We start from the raw sequence: 10767 nt of genomic DNA on the forward strand, positions 1-10767 counted from the left end.
GATGGCGGCTTCTATGGAAAATAATACAGCCAAAAGAAAAGATGAAACATTTAACTTTCACAAATAATAATAACAATAATAAAAAATAAATAAATAAATAAATAAATTTTGTGAGTTAACGATTTGGAAGTCAAAGGAGATAGGGAAATAAATTCAGATACACTCCTAGTCCTTCTCTTTCTTTCTAGAATTTCGACTCAACATACACCCTGAACTAAAATTATGAAAAGCAAAATATATATGATTCCGAATTCAACCAGCAAAACCAAATCAAATTGAAACGAAAATATAATTACAAAAAAAGTATAAAAACCAAATTACAAATTTATATAGATTGTAAATACTATACTGAAAACCGCTAAAAGAAAAATGACCAAATAAAACAGGAATTCATGATAGCGTATCTGCCCTTAGCATATATGTATAAAATTAAACATGCCGTGTGGCATATATGATATAACGTTAAAAACTTAAAATTCATTCGGCGACTATATTGACGCATTAAAGATTCAAATAAAGAAAAGCCTAGAGTTCTGTAGCAATAGTGATTACCCCTATGACTGTGTGGAAGGCATTTTGATCCACTTCGAGACAAGCCAGGATTACAATTGCTGCAGCAACTGTTGAGGGCCAGTAGCATAGCTGCTCCTCAGCTGATAGTACCAGAACTGCCAGCGACTTGACCCTCCTCTCCACAGCTGCATTAGCTTTAGCAGCTTTTAAGTAGAACCTGTAGAATTTAACAACCTTGGGTAAAATAAGTATGATAAACGACCAAGTGGAACTCTAGTCTCTATTTCCTTCTGAAGTTGCTGGGAGTTACAATTTTTAAGACCGTGTAAGTTCTTAGGACCAATATTTGCAGCTTTATTGGTGAATAATACACTAAAAGGAAACAGAAAAGAATTGGAGTTATAATTACATATGCATAATGTTTCACGGAAATTTTCTTCATTTTGGGCTTTGTTCAAACCCTGAAACTAATAATCTCCAAATTATTTTAACTTTTATACAAAATATTATATAATACACCTGCTGTGATAATATAAAGAAAAAGTTATATGTTTTACCACAAGAAGTTGTAGATGGTCGGAATGAAACACTGGAACTTAAGCACTTCCTGCACCACCCATTCCATAGCAACCACCTCGCATCTACTGTACACATTACTTCCAATATAAAAATTCTTTTGCTCCACTCTGTAATGTCCACACAAAGTTGAAGTTATCATTGAAGACTAGAAACGGAACAAAAGACTTCGCAGTTAAATGAACTCAAGGAGAGGCTAGCCAAAAAGAAAAGAATAAAAAAAAAGTAATTTGAGCAGGAGAAACTAATGGGTTGCAATCTGCTTGAAGAGGAGACACATCAATCACGACTAACCCTGCTGATGTAGCAGAGCCAAGCTACTGAGCTAGTGTCTGTTATCTATATCCGTTCCAATTTGAGCCAACTAATTAATCCAGTTTAGTTTCCATTAAATTTTTTGTGTGGAATACTATACTCATATCATGTAGTCATATATTACAAATAATTATTAGCTTGGTATAGAACAAAGTATGCAATCGAATATTTGATCTAGGACAAGAAAGAATTCCCGTATATTCTTCGATAATAGTACTATCATGACTAAATTATTCAAAATTATGACACAGTTCATGATTAGTGATAGTATTAATGCATACACTTAAAATTATATTGAAAATTTATGTAGTTTTGCTCGTGTAATTTAAAAAAGAAAATGTGATGAAAAATATTATACTGGATTAAATCCTGGTTCAATCACTTCACCTGCGGGCAGCTCAGAAACAGTCACAGAGACAAATTAACACGATTCGTGTCCCCAGAAAGAAATAGAAAAGGACTCAATGATGAACCTGCTATATTGCTGGTTTTCTTCGATCCTCGTGGCTAACGTGAGGCAAGCGATCCCAACAATCTGAAGGTTTCTCTTGACTTTAAAATATCCTTTGCTTAAGAAACGGTCAAGGAGGCTGACTCCAAGAAACATCGTCTCTTGCCGAAGCTGTTTTCGATAAGATTGCTGCGCATTTATGGAAAATTTCTTAGTTAAAGCATTTCAAACAAAATGAACCAGCAATTCAAAGCCCAACAACGTTTCCATAAAGCTATGCTTTTTGGTTTTTTTCTATCCATATAGAGAAAACTCTTTAGAGTGCTAAGTATGAAGAAAATTAAGTGTTCTCAATCTTCTCTAACACAACAATTCCAGTAACCACTTTTGTTCTCTCTCAATCTTCTCTAACAGAACAATTCTTTAACCCCATTATTCTTTTTTTTCTTTTTGTGTGAGCCAAAAATTAATTACACAAAAAATTATATTATTACATGTATAAAGTAATAAATAGTTAAATACCTAAAATACAAAAAGAACCAACAAATATTTAAAATGCATCCACGATAATAATAATAATAATAACGACAATCTTACATGTACATTAATAAACAACACATGTATACAAGTATACGATAACTGATTTTAGAAATTAATTTTAGTGTAATAATAATAATAATAATAATAATAATAATAATAATAATAATAATATACTTGTTTTCTACTATAAAATTTCTATCGCTATTCTTTTGGTCACAAAAGAAATTGCATAATTTTTGTAGTTTACAAGCACACATGCACTATCATCTTTTTTTTTTTATCATTCTATCTAATTTTTTTTTATAAATATAAATATATCTAAATGTAAATTCATAATATTGATTTAAATAAATACAGTTTGAAACGCTAGTAAAAAATTTATATTTATACATATATAATGAACATAATATTTTATATCTATTTTATATATCCACAGACCATATAATAAGAAATGACTTTTGTAAAATTATTATTTTTCTAAACTAATATCTACACGGCTATACCAATATATTATCGAACTTAGTAATTTTCATAGAGGGATGATATATGTTTAATGTAGTAACTCCATTCATAAATAATTAGTTACACTATCTTTCAATTATGTATCATTATTATCATACAAATTAAAATATGTATGAACTTAAACTCAATAATAAAATGATATAATTAAATTATGGTGACACCAAATTATAATTCATTGACATTTTTTTTTTGGAAAAATCTAGGGGACCAGCAGTTTTGTTGAATTTTGGCCAGCATGTAACCAGCAGAGAAATGTGAGTCATTGGATGAAATCTCACACCATTAAATCATCATTGATGATTATTTGCTGGCTACCAATCACAAAAGTTGTTGCCCCTAGCATTGCTCTTTTTTTTTTTTTCAATGCGGTTTCAACTTTTTCAGTACTATTAATTCTTCTCTCTTTCTCTTCTTCTTGACCTAACGCCTTTAGCTAGAGTTTGACCGTTAAGGAAGTACGGTTGCTCCTGCTATATATACGGTTGATATTTCTACTTCAACAACCATATATAGCCATAGCTACAAGCTAAACGCAAAACTGTCTTGGGAGTTGGAAGAACCCAAACCACCCACATGCATGCACGAATACGAGAAAAGTGGATGCATGCATTAAACCAGAATCTGACGTGTCACGAGACGATTGGATTATACTGATGAGGTTCTCCAATGCTTTTACCGTGCAGAATGTTCACTCTAACTGAATCAAGTTTAGAGTCTTCACCTTTCCATCATGTTCTTTCATTTTTCGCAACCGAAAATACAGTGTAACAAAATAAAAAGCACGACAGAAACAAACAAACAAGAAGCAAATAATAAAAAAAGCATGAGCAGTTCTTAACTTCTTTTCAAAGGCAATTCATTAATTTGTTGAGGAAAAAATAGAAATAAAAACGATAACGTACAGAATTAAGAACATAATGATCATCACCAGGGAACTGTTTTTCAAATATATACTAAATTTAGTTGAATACTACATTATTAAACTATATATATCCAGGTGCTATATTTAGATTAGCAAGACGAAGATGATAGCGTTCTATTTAATATAATTTACTTTTCAGATATGATGTTCAAAGCTTCAAATAACATAAGTGTAATACCAAAAAACAAAACAAAAAAAACTAACCTCAACGATCCAGTGTACCATTTGAGAGCGTTGCTGAATCACGAGGTCCCCGAATTCAGTGGTAGAAAAATAGCTATCTGTATAATTCCACAGAAGAACTTGCTTCCTCTCCCTCTCTCTCAGCATCAGGTAGCTTTCTTCTTCGTCCAAATCATCGAACTTCACAAACTAAATTCAGAAAATCAAGACACAAGAAAAAATAAATATATAATTAAGAACTTCTCATATGACTAGAACAGAACAGAATATTAATAAAAAACATAATAACTGATGAGTTTGAGCTCTGAAGAAGCTGAAACACGCAAACATTTATTATTACTACCTTGGAATGAATAGGAACGACCTCATCTTTGACGCTGGAAGAATTATTGTTGAATGGAGAAGTTATAATTAGCGTGGTGAACTCGTTACGGAACTGAAGAAATAACGAGTGAGTTGGAGAAGGAGTTTCACCAACGGATCCCTGCGAGAATTGGCTTCCTGAATCAATGAATAGCGACGGAGTGTAATCAGAAAGCTCAAGTTCTGAACACTCAGGGAAGCTGAACATCTCTGAGCGAAGATCAGAGAGCACAGTTCCCTGACTCGAATAGTACTCTGACTCATCGTCTTCGTCATCTTCGTCTTCGTTGGAATATGAGAATCGCAATTGCTCCGTGCAATTGAGATCGGAGCTATTCGTACTTTGATTGATCTTCGATTTTGCTATCAAATCAACACAGTTACTATCATCCTCGCGGTGGTTTCTCGAACCTTGAGAAAATTCTAATTCCGATTCTCTGTTTATCTTGCAGATTGATATGCTCTTTCCCTCCTCAAACGACGTCGCACGAGCACCAGAGGAGCTAAACGAAACGACGTCGTGATTGTTCTTCGTTTCCGACGACGCTTTCAAATTTCGGTTACCGGACTTTGCATCCTCGCAAGTGATCTCAGATTTCGTGCATGCTTCGGAGAATTTATCGTTTCGTCTCTCCTTTTCGCTTCTGAACTTCAGAATCAAGCTCCTGCTCCGTTCGGGAACTCTGTCATTGGAGTCCACACACGAAGACTCCGACACTTCACTTTCATTTTGCTTCCCGAATCTTCGATTTCTCGATATTTCGCATTGCAATTTCTCGCTCGATTTGGAGCAACCTCCATTTCCGGCGAAAACAGCGGAAGCTCTGCTCGAGTTACACGAAGCTTCGCCGCCGGCAAAGTCGTCAGAGCAAGAATCAGAATCCATTGATTTTCCAGAGAAACGAGGATTTTCTCTGGAAGCATTGAATCTAGTGGAAACAATAACCACCGGTGAGATCTGGCACCGTCGCCGGCGAGGGAGGTTTGACCGAAGCTTCTTTCCAGTGATTTTTGGTGCTGGCTCAAGATTATGCTTACGCTTCGATCTTCTGAGTGTGGTTGTCATTGGTGTTTGGTTACTGAGAAAACGCAGAGAAACTGAAATTTGATTGTTAGTTGTTGACTGGAGAGGGAGAGCGAAGGAACGGTTATGGAAGTTCGTGGGAGAAAGGGATGAAAGAAAGTGAGAGTGAGTATTTATATGGTGCGGTCCTACATAATGCGTTTTCCGTGCACCACGTCCATACATGCCAAGTGACGTGACTGAATTAACACTTGTATTTACGATACCCTTTGAACAAAATCTACTTATTTAACGAAGGCAGCAAGAATAAAACAAATGAAATCCAACAGCAAACACTATATATAGACAAAATATATCAAATTACCTGAACACAAAATTATTAATAAAATGGTATATTAATAGATATTTGCATTATTAATTTTTTTTATTTCTTATAGTATCTCCAGCCCAATAGATTAATAATTAATTTGTCGTAAATAAATTATTACATGCACAACAAGAAATTCGAACTTCTTAATTAAAGAGAGATGCATGACTAATGTTGTTGCTAATGGATTGCACAGGAGGATTTGTTGTTATTGTTGGTTTGTACTTTTGTAGAGATGTATGACTAATTGATTGTGTACCAAACCACTTTTTAATCTTCATATTTTAATCTATTTAGCTCCACCATTGTAAGGGACTAGGGAGTGTTGACCATTTTTCACTCAAAGATTAAGAAAAGAAAAACAAAGACATGCTTAGATTTTCACTATCATGTATATTTATTGTATATATATATGATTAACTAATCAAATTCTATAGTTGAAATAACTATTTAAGTATTGGATAAAAAGTTGTTGCACAGTTTATTTATTTAAAGCTAGATCTAAATTGTCATATTCCCGTGGGGAAAAAAGCATTATTATTAATTTATTATGCTTGCATAAAACATAAATAGCCATGCCCATAAAAAATGTAAAAAAGACAAACATTTGATGAGTTTTAGAAAATACAATCATTTCGGAAATAGATTATTTCCAATTTTTTTAACATTTGAAGAGATGAAGTGTGAGATAAAACAATAAAGGGTGAGAGATTACAATTGAAACCATCCAATTTTTTTTCATTAGAAAGGATTCACCCCCAATCATCCTATCTACTCTTCCCCAAGGAAGAACACGGTGGGCTTCTTGGGATCAGTAATCTCCACAGTTCCTTCCAACATCTTAGCCACTTTCCCCATTGTAGGCCTCAACTCAGGCCTATCCTGAAGGCACCACATAGCAGTCTTCACCATCCTATTAACCATTTCAAAATGGGCCCTTGTATCATACATTTCCCTAATATGACCATCAAGAATGTCCTCAACCCTCATTTCCTTGAACATCTTATCGAAAGCCCAACCTGGAAAGTACCACTCATCACTTCTAACCATAGACTGAGGACTCTCAAAGTTTCTAACTCCACTCACAAGCTCCAACAACACCATTCCAAAACTATATACATCAGCCTTTGATGTTATTGGATCCGCAGTAATCCATTCAGGAGCCATGTATCCCGGAGTACCCCTCCTCTTGGACATTGTTACCATATCCTCTTTTTTCCTTAACTTAGCGAGTCCAAAATCCGATATCTTAGGACAAAAGTCATCGCCTAGAAGAATATTTTCGGGTTTGATGTCGCAGTGTAGAACCCATTCCAAACACTCTTCATGCAAATATGCAATAGCTCTGGCTACACCAAGAGCAATTCTATACCTCATATTCCAATCCAAAATAGGCTTTTCTTGCTGTGTATTTGAGTCACCTTTTCGAGAATTGTTCAACCTGAAGAGGTACTTGTCCAATGAGCCACCAGGGATGTACTCGTACACCAGAATTCTTTGTCCTTTCTCCGCACAGAATCCCCATAGTCGAACCAAATTGAGGTGGTGCATTCTGGCAATGATGGTCACCTCGGCCCAGAACTCGGCGTCGCCACCTGAAACGTTTTTCAAGACTTTGACAGCGACGACGCGGTGGTCTGGCAACTCGCCTCTGTAAACCGCCCCAAATCCACCTCTTCCAATGAGGTTGGAAAAATCATTGGTTGCGGCCTTGAGCTCAGAGTAAGTGAACCTATTGTCCATTGATACAATAAATTAATATACAGCCATGGTAATATATTAAACAGTTAGAATTATCCTTATTTAACTTTGGTTAATAAGACAAGTTCTCCGGCTTTTTTTGGTTATTTTTTCTTTCCCCAAATATTTTTTAAGTGAAAACTCAGGTAAAGTCAACTTTAAGTGAAATTGATAATTGAGAGTTATTAAATAAAAATTTAGTCAATACAGTGAAAAAGTACCTTTTGGGGCCACCAGCAGGTAAGAGTTCAAGGCCTAAAGTAGTGGCCATGTCCCTGTATTTGATGTATCTCTTTAAGAAAGACCAGAAGAAAGCCACACCAGAAATAAGCTCTGCCGCAAATAGCGTGCAGATTATGATGATGTTCCTCGTGGTGGCGTTCGAGTCCTTCGGTGGCTGCGGCAGGCTTATCCTCACCGGACAACTCGTTTGCATAACCTCAGTCAGCCCAACGAAATTGGAGCTTTCTTCTGATTCTGATTCATCTACTTTGATGAACAACGCGGTCTCGGTGCCCGGTGACCAGTAACCGTATTGAAGCTCTTTACCGATTAACGGAACGCAGAAACCCGATCCGTCGTACTTGAATCCGAATCCCAAGCAGTTGGGGTTTGTTTTGCAGGTGGCTTCGCAGACAGAGAAATTCTGGGAGCCGCTTAACTGGTTCATGGTGCTGCCGTCGCCGGAGACGGTGTAGTTCACGTAATCGAGCCTGATGAAGCCGGTTTTCTTGGAGAGTGGTTTCTTCCGTGTGCAGCCACGGTCGGGAACACCGCTGTTTGCGGTGAACCCGGTGGGGCAAAAACAAGAAGTGGTAGTCACGTTCAAATCATCGCTTGGTACGCAAATAGCATAAGAACCGCACCTATATTAAAAATAATCAATAAAAAAATATTTTTTATATCTATAAAATTTTTTAAAAATATACACAAAATAATATAAACTAATACAAACATTATTTCCCTATCTATATGATGTATATGAGATCTTTTTTTTGTGTCTAATTTTAATAATTTCTTTTTCTAAAATAATTTACTTTTAACAATCATGTAACTAATTGTTTATTTGCGAGTATTTAATGGGGTACACATCACATATATTAATCAAAGTCAACTATTTGTGAATAGAGTGATAGAAAGTAGAAACGCACCTTCCTTTGACTCTGCACATTTCCCATATGGCTCTCCACACAACCTTCCACTGATTCTTCTCTTCAGGATAGAAGCTATAGATCTTTAGATTCCCATCGTCATCGAGCACCAGTTTCCGGAACCTGTTGTCACCGTAATCGGAGGTGAGGAACGAGTTACCTTGCATATTCATCATCCCCAAATTATCCATGTTCAAGAACGGACTCGGCGTCGTGTAGTATTGCTCGTTGTTCGAAGCAAGAACAAGAAACGAAGAGTTCACGAACTTGAATCTCCCGTTGTTAGATACAAGCTCGGTTGAGTTGACGTCTTGATTGGGAAGGATAGTGTTGGTAGCGTCATCGAAGCTGTTCGAATCTCCGAATTTCAAGTTTCCGTCGTCGGTGAGAGCGAGTTGAATCGTTGATGCGTTGTTCGATTGGGAAGAAGATGAGCGGTTAGGGTTAACAAATAATGGGAGACCGTTGAGGAGGATTTGATTATTGGTGGTGATTTGAAGCGAAGATTTGGAGGTGAGGTTCGTGGATGTGGCATTCCAAACGATAGGGTTTGAAGATTGGGGAACTTTGGCGAATGAAACGGAGAAGGTGAAGTGGTTTGGGGAATTTGGAAGGGGGAAGAAGCCAGCAGTGAAGTTTCTGTTTGGTGAGATAAGGAATTTGTTCTGAGTTGGTAGCCATGGAGAGTCTGAGCTGTTGAATGAAGAGAAGGTTACTCGTTGGTTTTGGCTTTGTGCAATTGAAGGGTGAAGATTGAAGAGGAAGATGAAATTGAAGAAGAAGAAGAAGGAGGAGGAGGAGAAGGTGGTTAGAGACATGGCTGCTGGTTTTGTTTTCTGGGTTTGTGAAGTTATGAGATGGAAAGAAATTATATCAATTTTCGAGGTTTTGATTGGTTGGATAATAATGATTGAATGGCGGCTTTGTGTGTGTTTGGTTTTGTGTTGACTGTGGAAGGTTGACTTGCAAATTGCTGGTGTCACTGCTTTTATGGTCTTATTCTTTCTTTCTTTCTTTCTTTTTTCTTCTATCACGGTATCACCCCCTTGTATCTCATCTTTCCACACCTTAACCCATCCTTTGGTTCAAAGAAAAAATGAAAGGGAAAAAAGTGGGTGTCAAGAAAATGGAAAGGAAAATTGGTTTGGTTGACAAGGAAAATGGAGAGAAAGAAAAAATGTATATACTATATAGATCTCAGATTTAAAATTTTCTCACCTCAATTATTGAGCTGAGAGTGGGACGAATGCATCAAAGTAAATTATAATTATATCCTTTATTAAAAGACAAAATTTTCGCATAAAAAAAGTTAATATTTTTTATTAAACATTCACCTTAACCCATGATAACAATAAAGACGTCTCACGACCCACAAATTTAGTCTACCAGAATACACAAATTCAGTTATAATTTTAGTCTTTATCTTATTTTTATCTTTATCTTATCTTTATTTGCTTTTATCTTTCATAAGGCAATGTTCTATATATATTTAATTTTACATTCATAATTCAATACAATTCAATCAATCAATCAACAATCAATAAAAATTTCTTTATATTTTCTTTTCTTTTCCTATTGTTTCACAATTTTATTAAAGAAAAAGAAAAAGAACGTGTAGCAAGAGAAGTGCGTTGTGAACAAATTCGTAAAAATGAGTAACATTGAAGCAGTTGCATCCCTCAAGAGAGGAGCAGAGGGTATAGAGTGCCGAAAGGAAAAGAATCAGAAGATGACGAGGACCATGGATTTGAAAGCATCTCGCCAATGTTCTACCATTCTCAATATTTTGTCCTCTCACAAACATGGATGGCTTTTCAATCAGCCAGTGGATCCTATTTTGTTCCAAATCCCTGATTATTTTGATATCATAAGACATCCCATGGATTTAGGAACAATTAAATACAAGCTCGAGTCAAATAGCTATCCTTTCATGGAGGATTTTGTGGCTGATGTCAGATTGACCTTCTGTAACTCCATGATATACTATGCCCGTGGTGATGAAGTTTATAAAATTGCAATGGAGCTCAGCCAAATATTTGAGGGTAAATGGGAAGAGTTTGAAAAAAGTTTGAAGTGTGAACAAGATCCTGAAAAAAGTAT

General features: G+C 35.8%; 2 protein-coding genes across 2 annotated transcripts; both read right to left on the reverse strand.

The window, feature by feature from the left end:
* Positions 1-525: 525 nt before the first annotated feature.
* On the reverse strand, positions 526-5451 carry LOC130957800 (cyclin-SDS). The gene is made up of 5 exons (XM_057884645.1): positions 4366-5451; positions 4044-4211; positions 1878-2044; positions 1071-1199; positions 526-730 (listed from the first exon to the last, which is right to left on the reverse strand). The coding sequence occupies exons 1-5, from the start codon at positions 5449-5451 to the stop codon at positions 526-528; spliced, it is 1755 nt and encodes a 584-aa protein (XP_057740628.1).
* Positions 5452-6296: 845 nt separating this feature from the next.
* LOC130955177 (G-type lectin S-receptor-like serine/threonine-protein kinase At1g34300) lies at positions 6297-9786 on the reverse strand. The gene is made up of 3 exons (XM_057881992.1): positions 8668-9786; positions 7738-8382; positions 6297-7508 (listed from the first exon to the last, which is right to left on the reverse strand). The coding sequence occupies exons 1-3, from the start codon at positions 9483-9485 to the stop codon at positions 6548-6550; spliced, it is 2424 nt and encodes an 807-aa protein (XP_057737975.1). The 5' UTR covers positions 9486-9786; the 3' UTR covers positions 6297-6547.
* Positions 9787-10767: the final 981 nt, after the last annotated feature.

The sequence above is a fragment of the Arachis stenosperma genome, chromosome 10 (assembly GCF_014773155.1).
Source record: "Arachis stenosperma cultivar V10309 chromosome 10, arast.V10309.gnm1.PFL2, whole genome shotgun sequence".
In the NCBI taxonomy this organism is placed as follows: Eukaryota; Viridiplantae; Streptophyta; class Magnoliopsida; order Fabales; family Fabaceae; genus Arachis; species Arachis stenosperma.

Excerpts from the sequence above, each read along its gene's own strand:
- LOC130957800 (XM_057884645.1), bottom strand. The coding sequence starts at position 5,451 with ATGACAACCACACTCAGAAGATCGAAGCGTAAGCATAATCTTGAGCCA. Across the intron at positions 2,045-4,043 it reads TGGTACACTGGATCGTTGAG|CAATCTTATCGAAAACAGCT; the intron begins GTTAGTTTTTTT and ends ATAAATGCGCAG. Across the intron at positions 731-1,070 it reads ACCATCTACAACTTCTTGTG|GTTCTACTTAAAAGCTGCTA; the intron begins GTAAAACATATA and ends TAAATTCTACAG.
- LOC130955177 (XM_057881992.1), bottom strand. The coding sequence starts at position 9,485 with ATGTCTCTAACCACCTTCTCCTCCTCCTCCTTCTTCTTCTTCTTCAAT. Across the intron at positions 8,383-8,667 it reads ATGTGCAGAGTCAAAGGAAG|GTGCGGTTCTTATGCTATTT; the intron begins GTGCGTTTCTAC and ends TTTTTAATATAG. Across the intron at positions 7,509-7,737 it reads CCTGCTGGTGGCCCCAAAAG|GTTCACTTACTCTGAGCTCA; the intron begins GTACTTTTTCAC and ends AATGGACAATAG.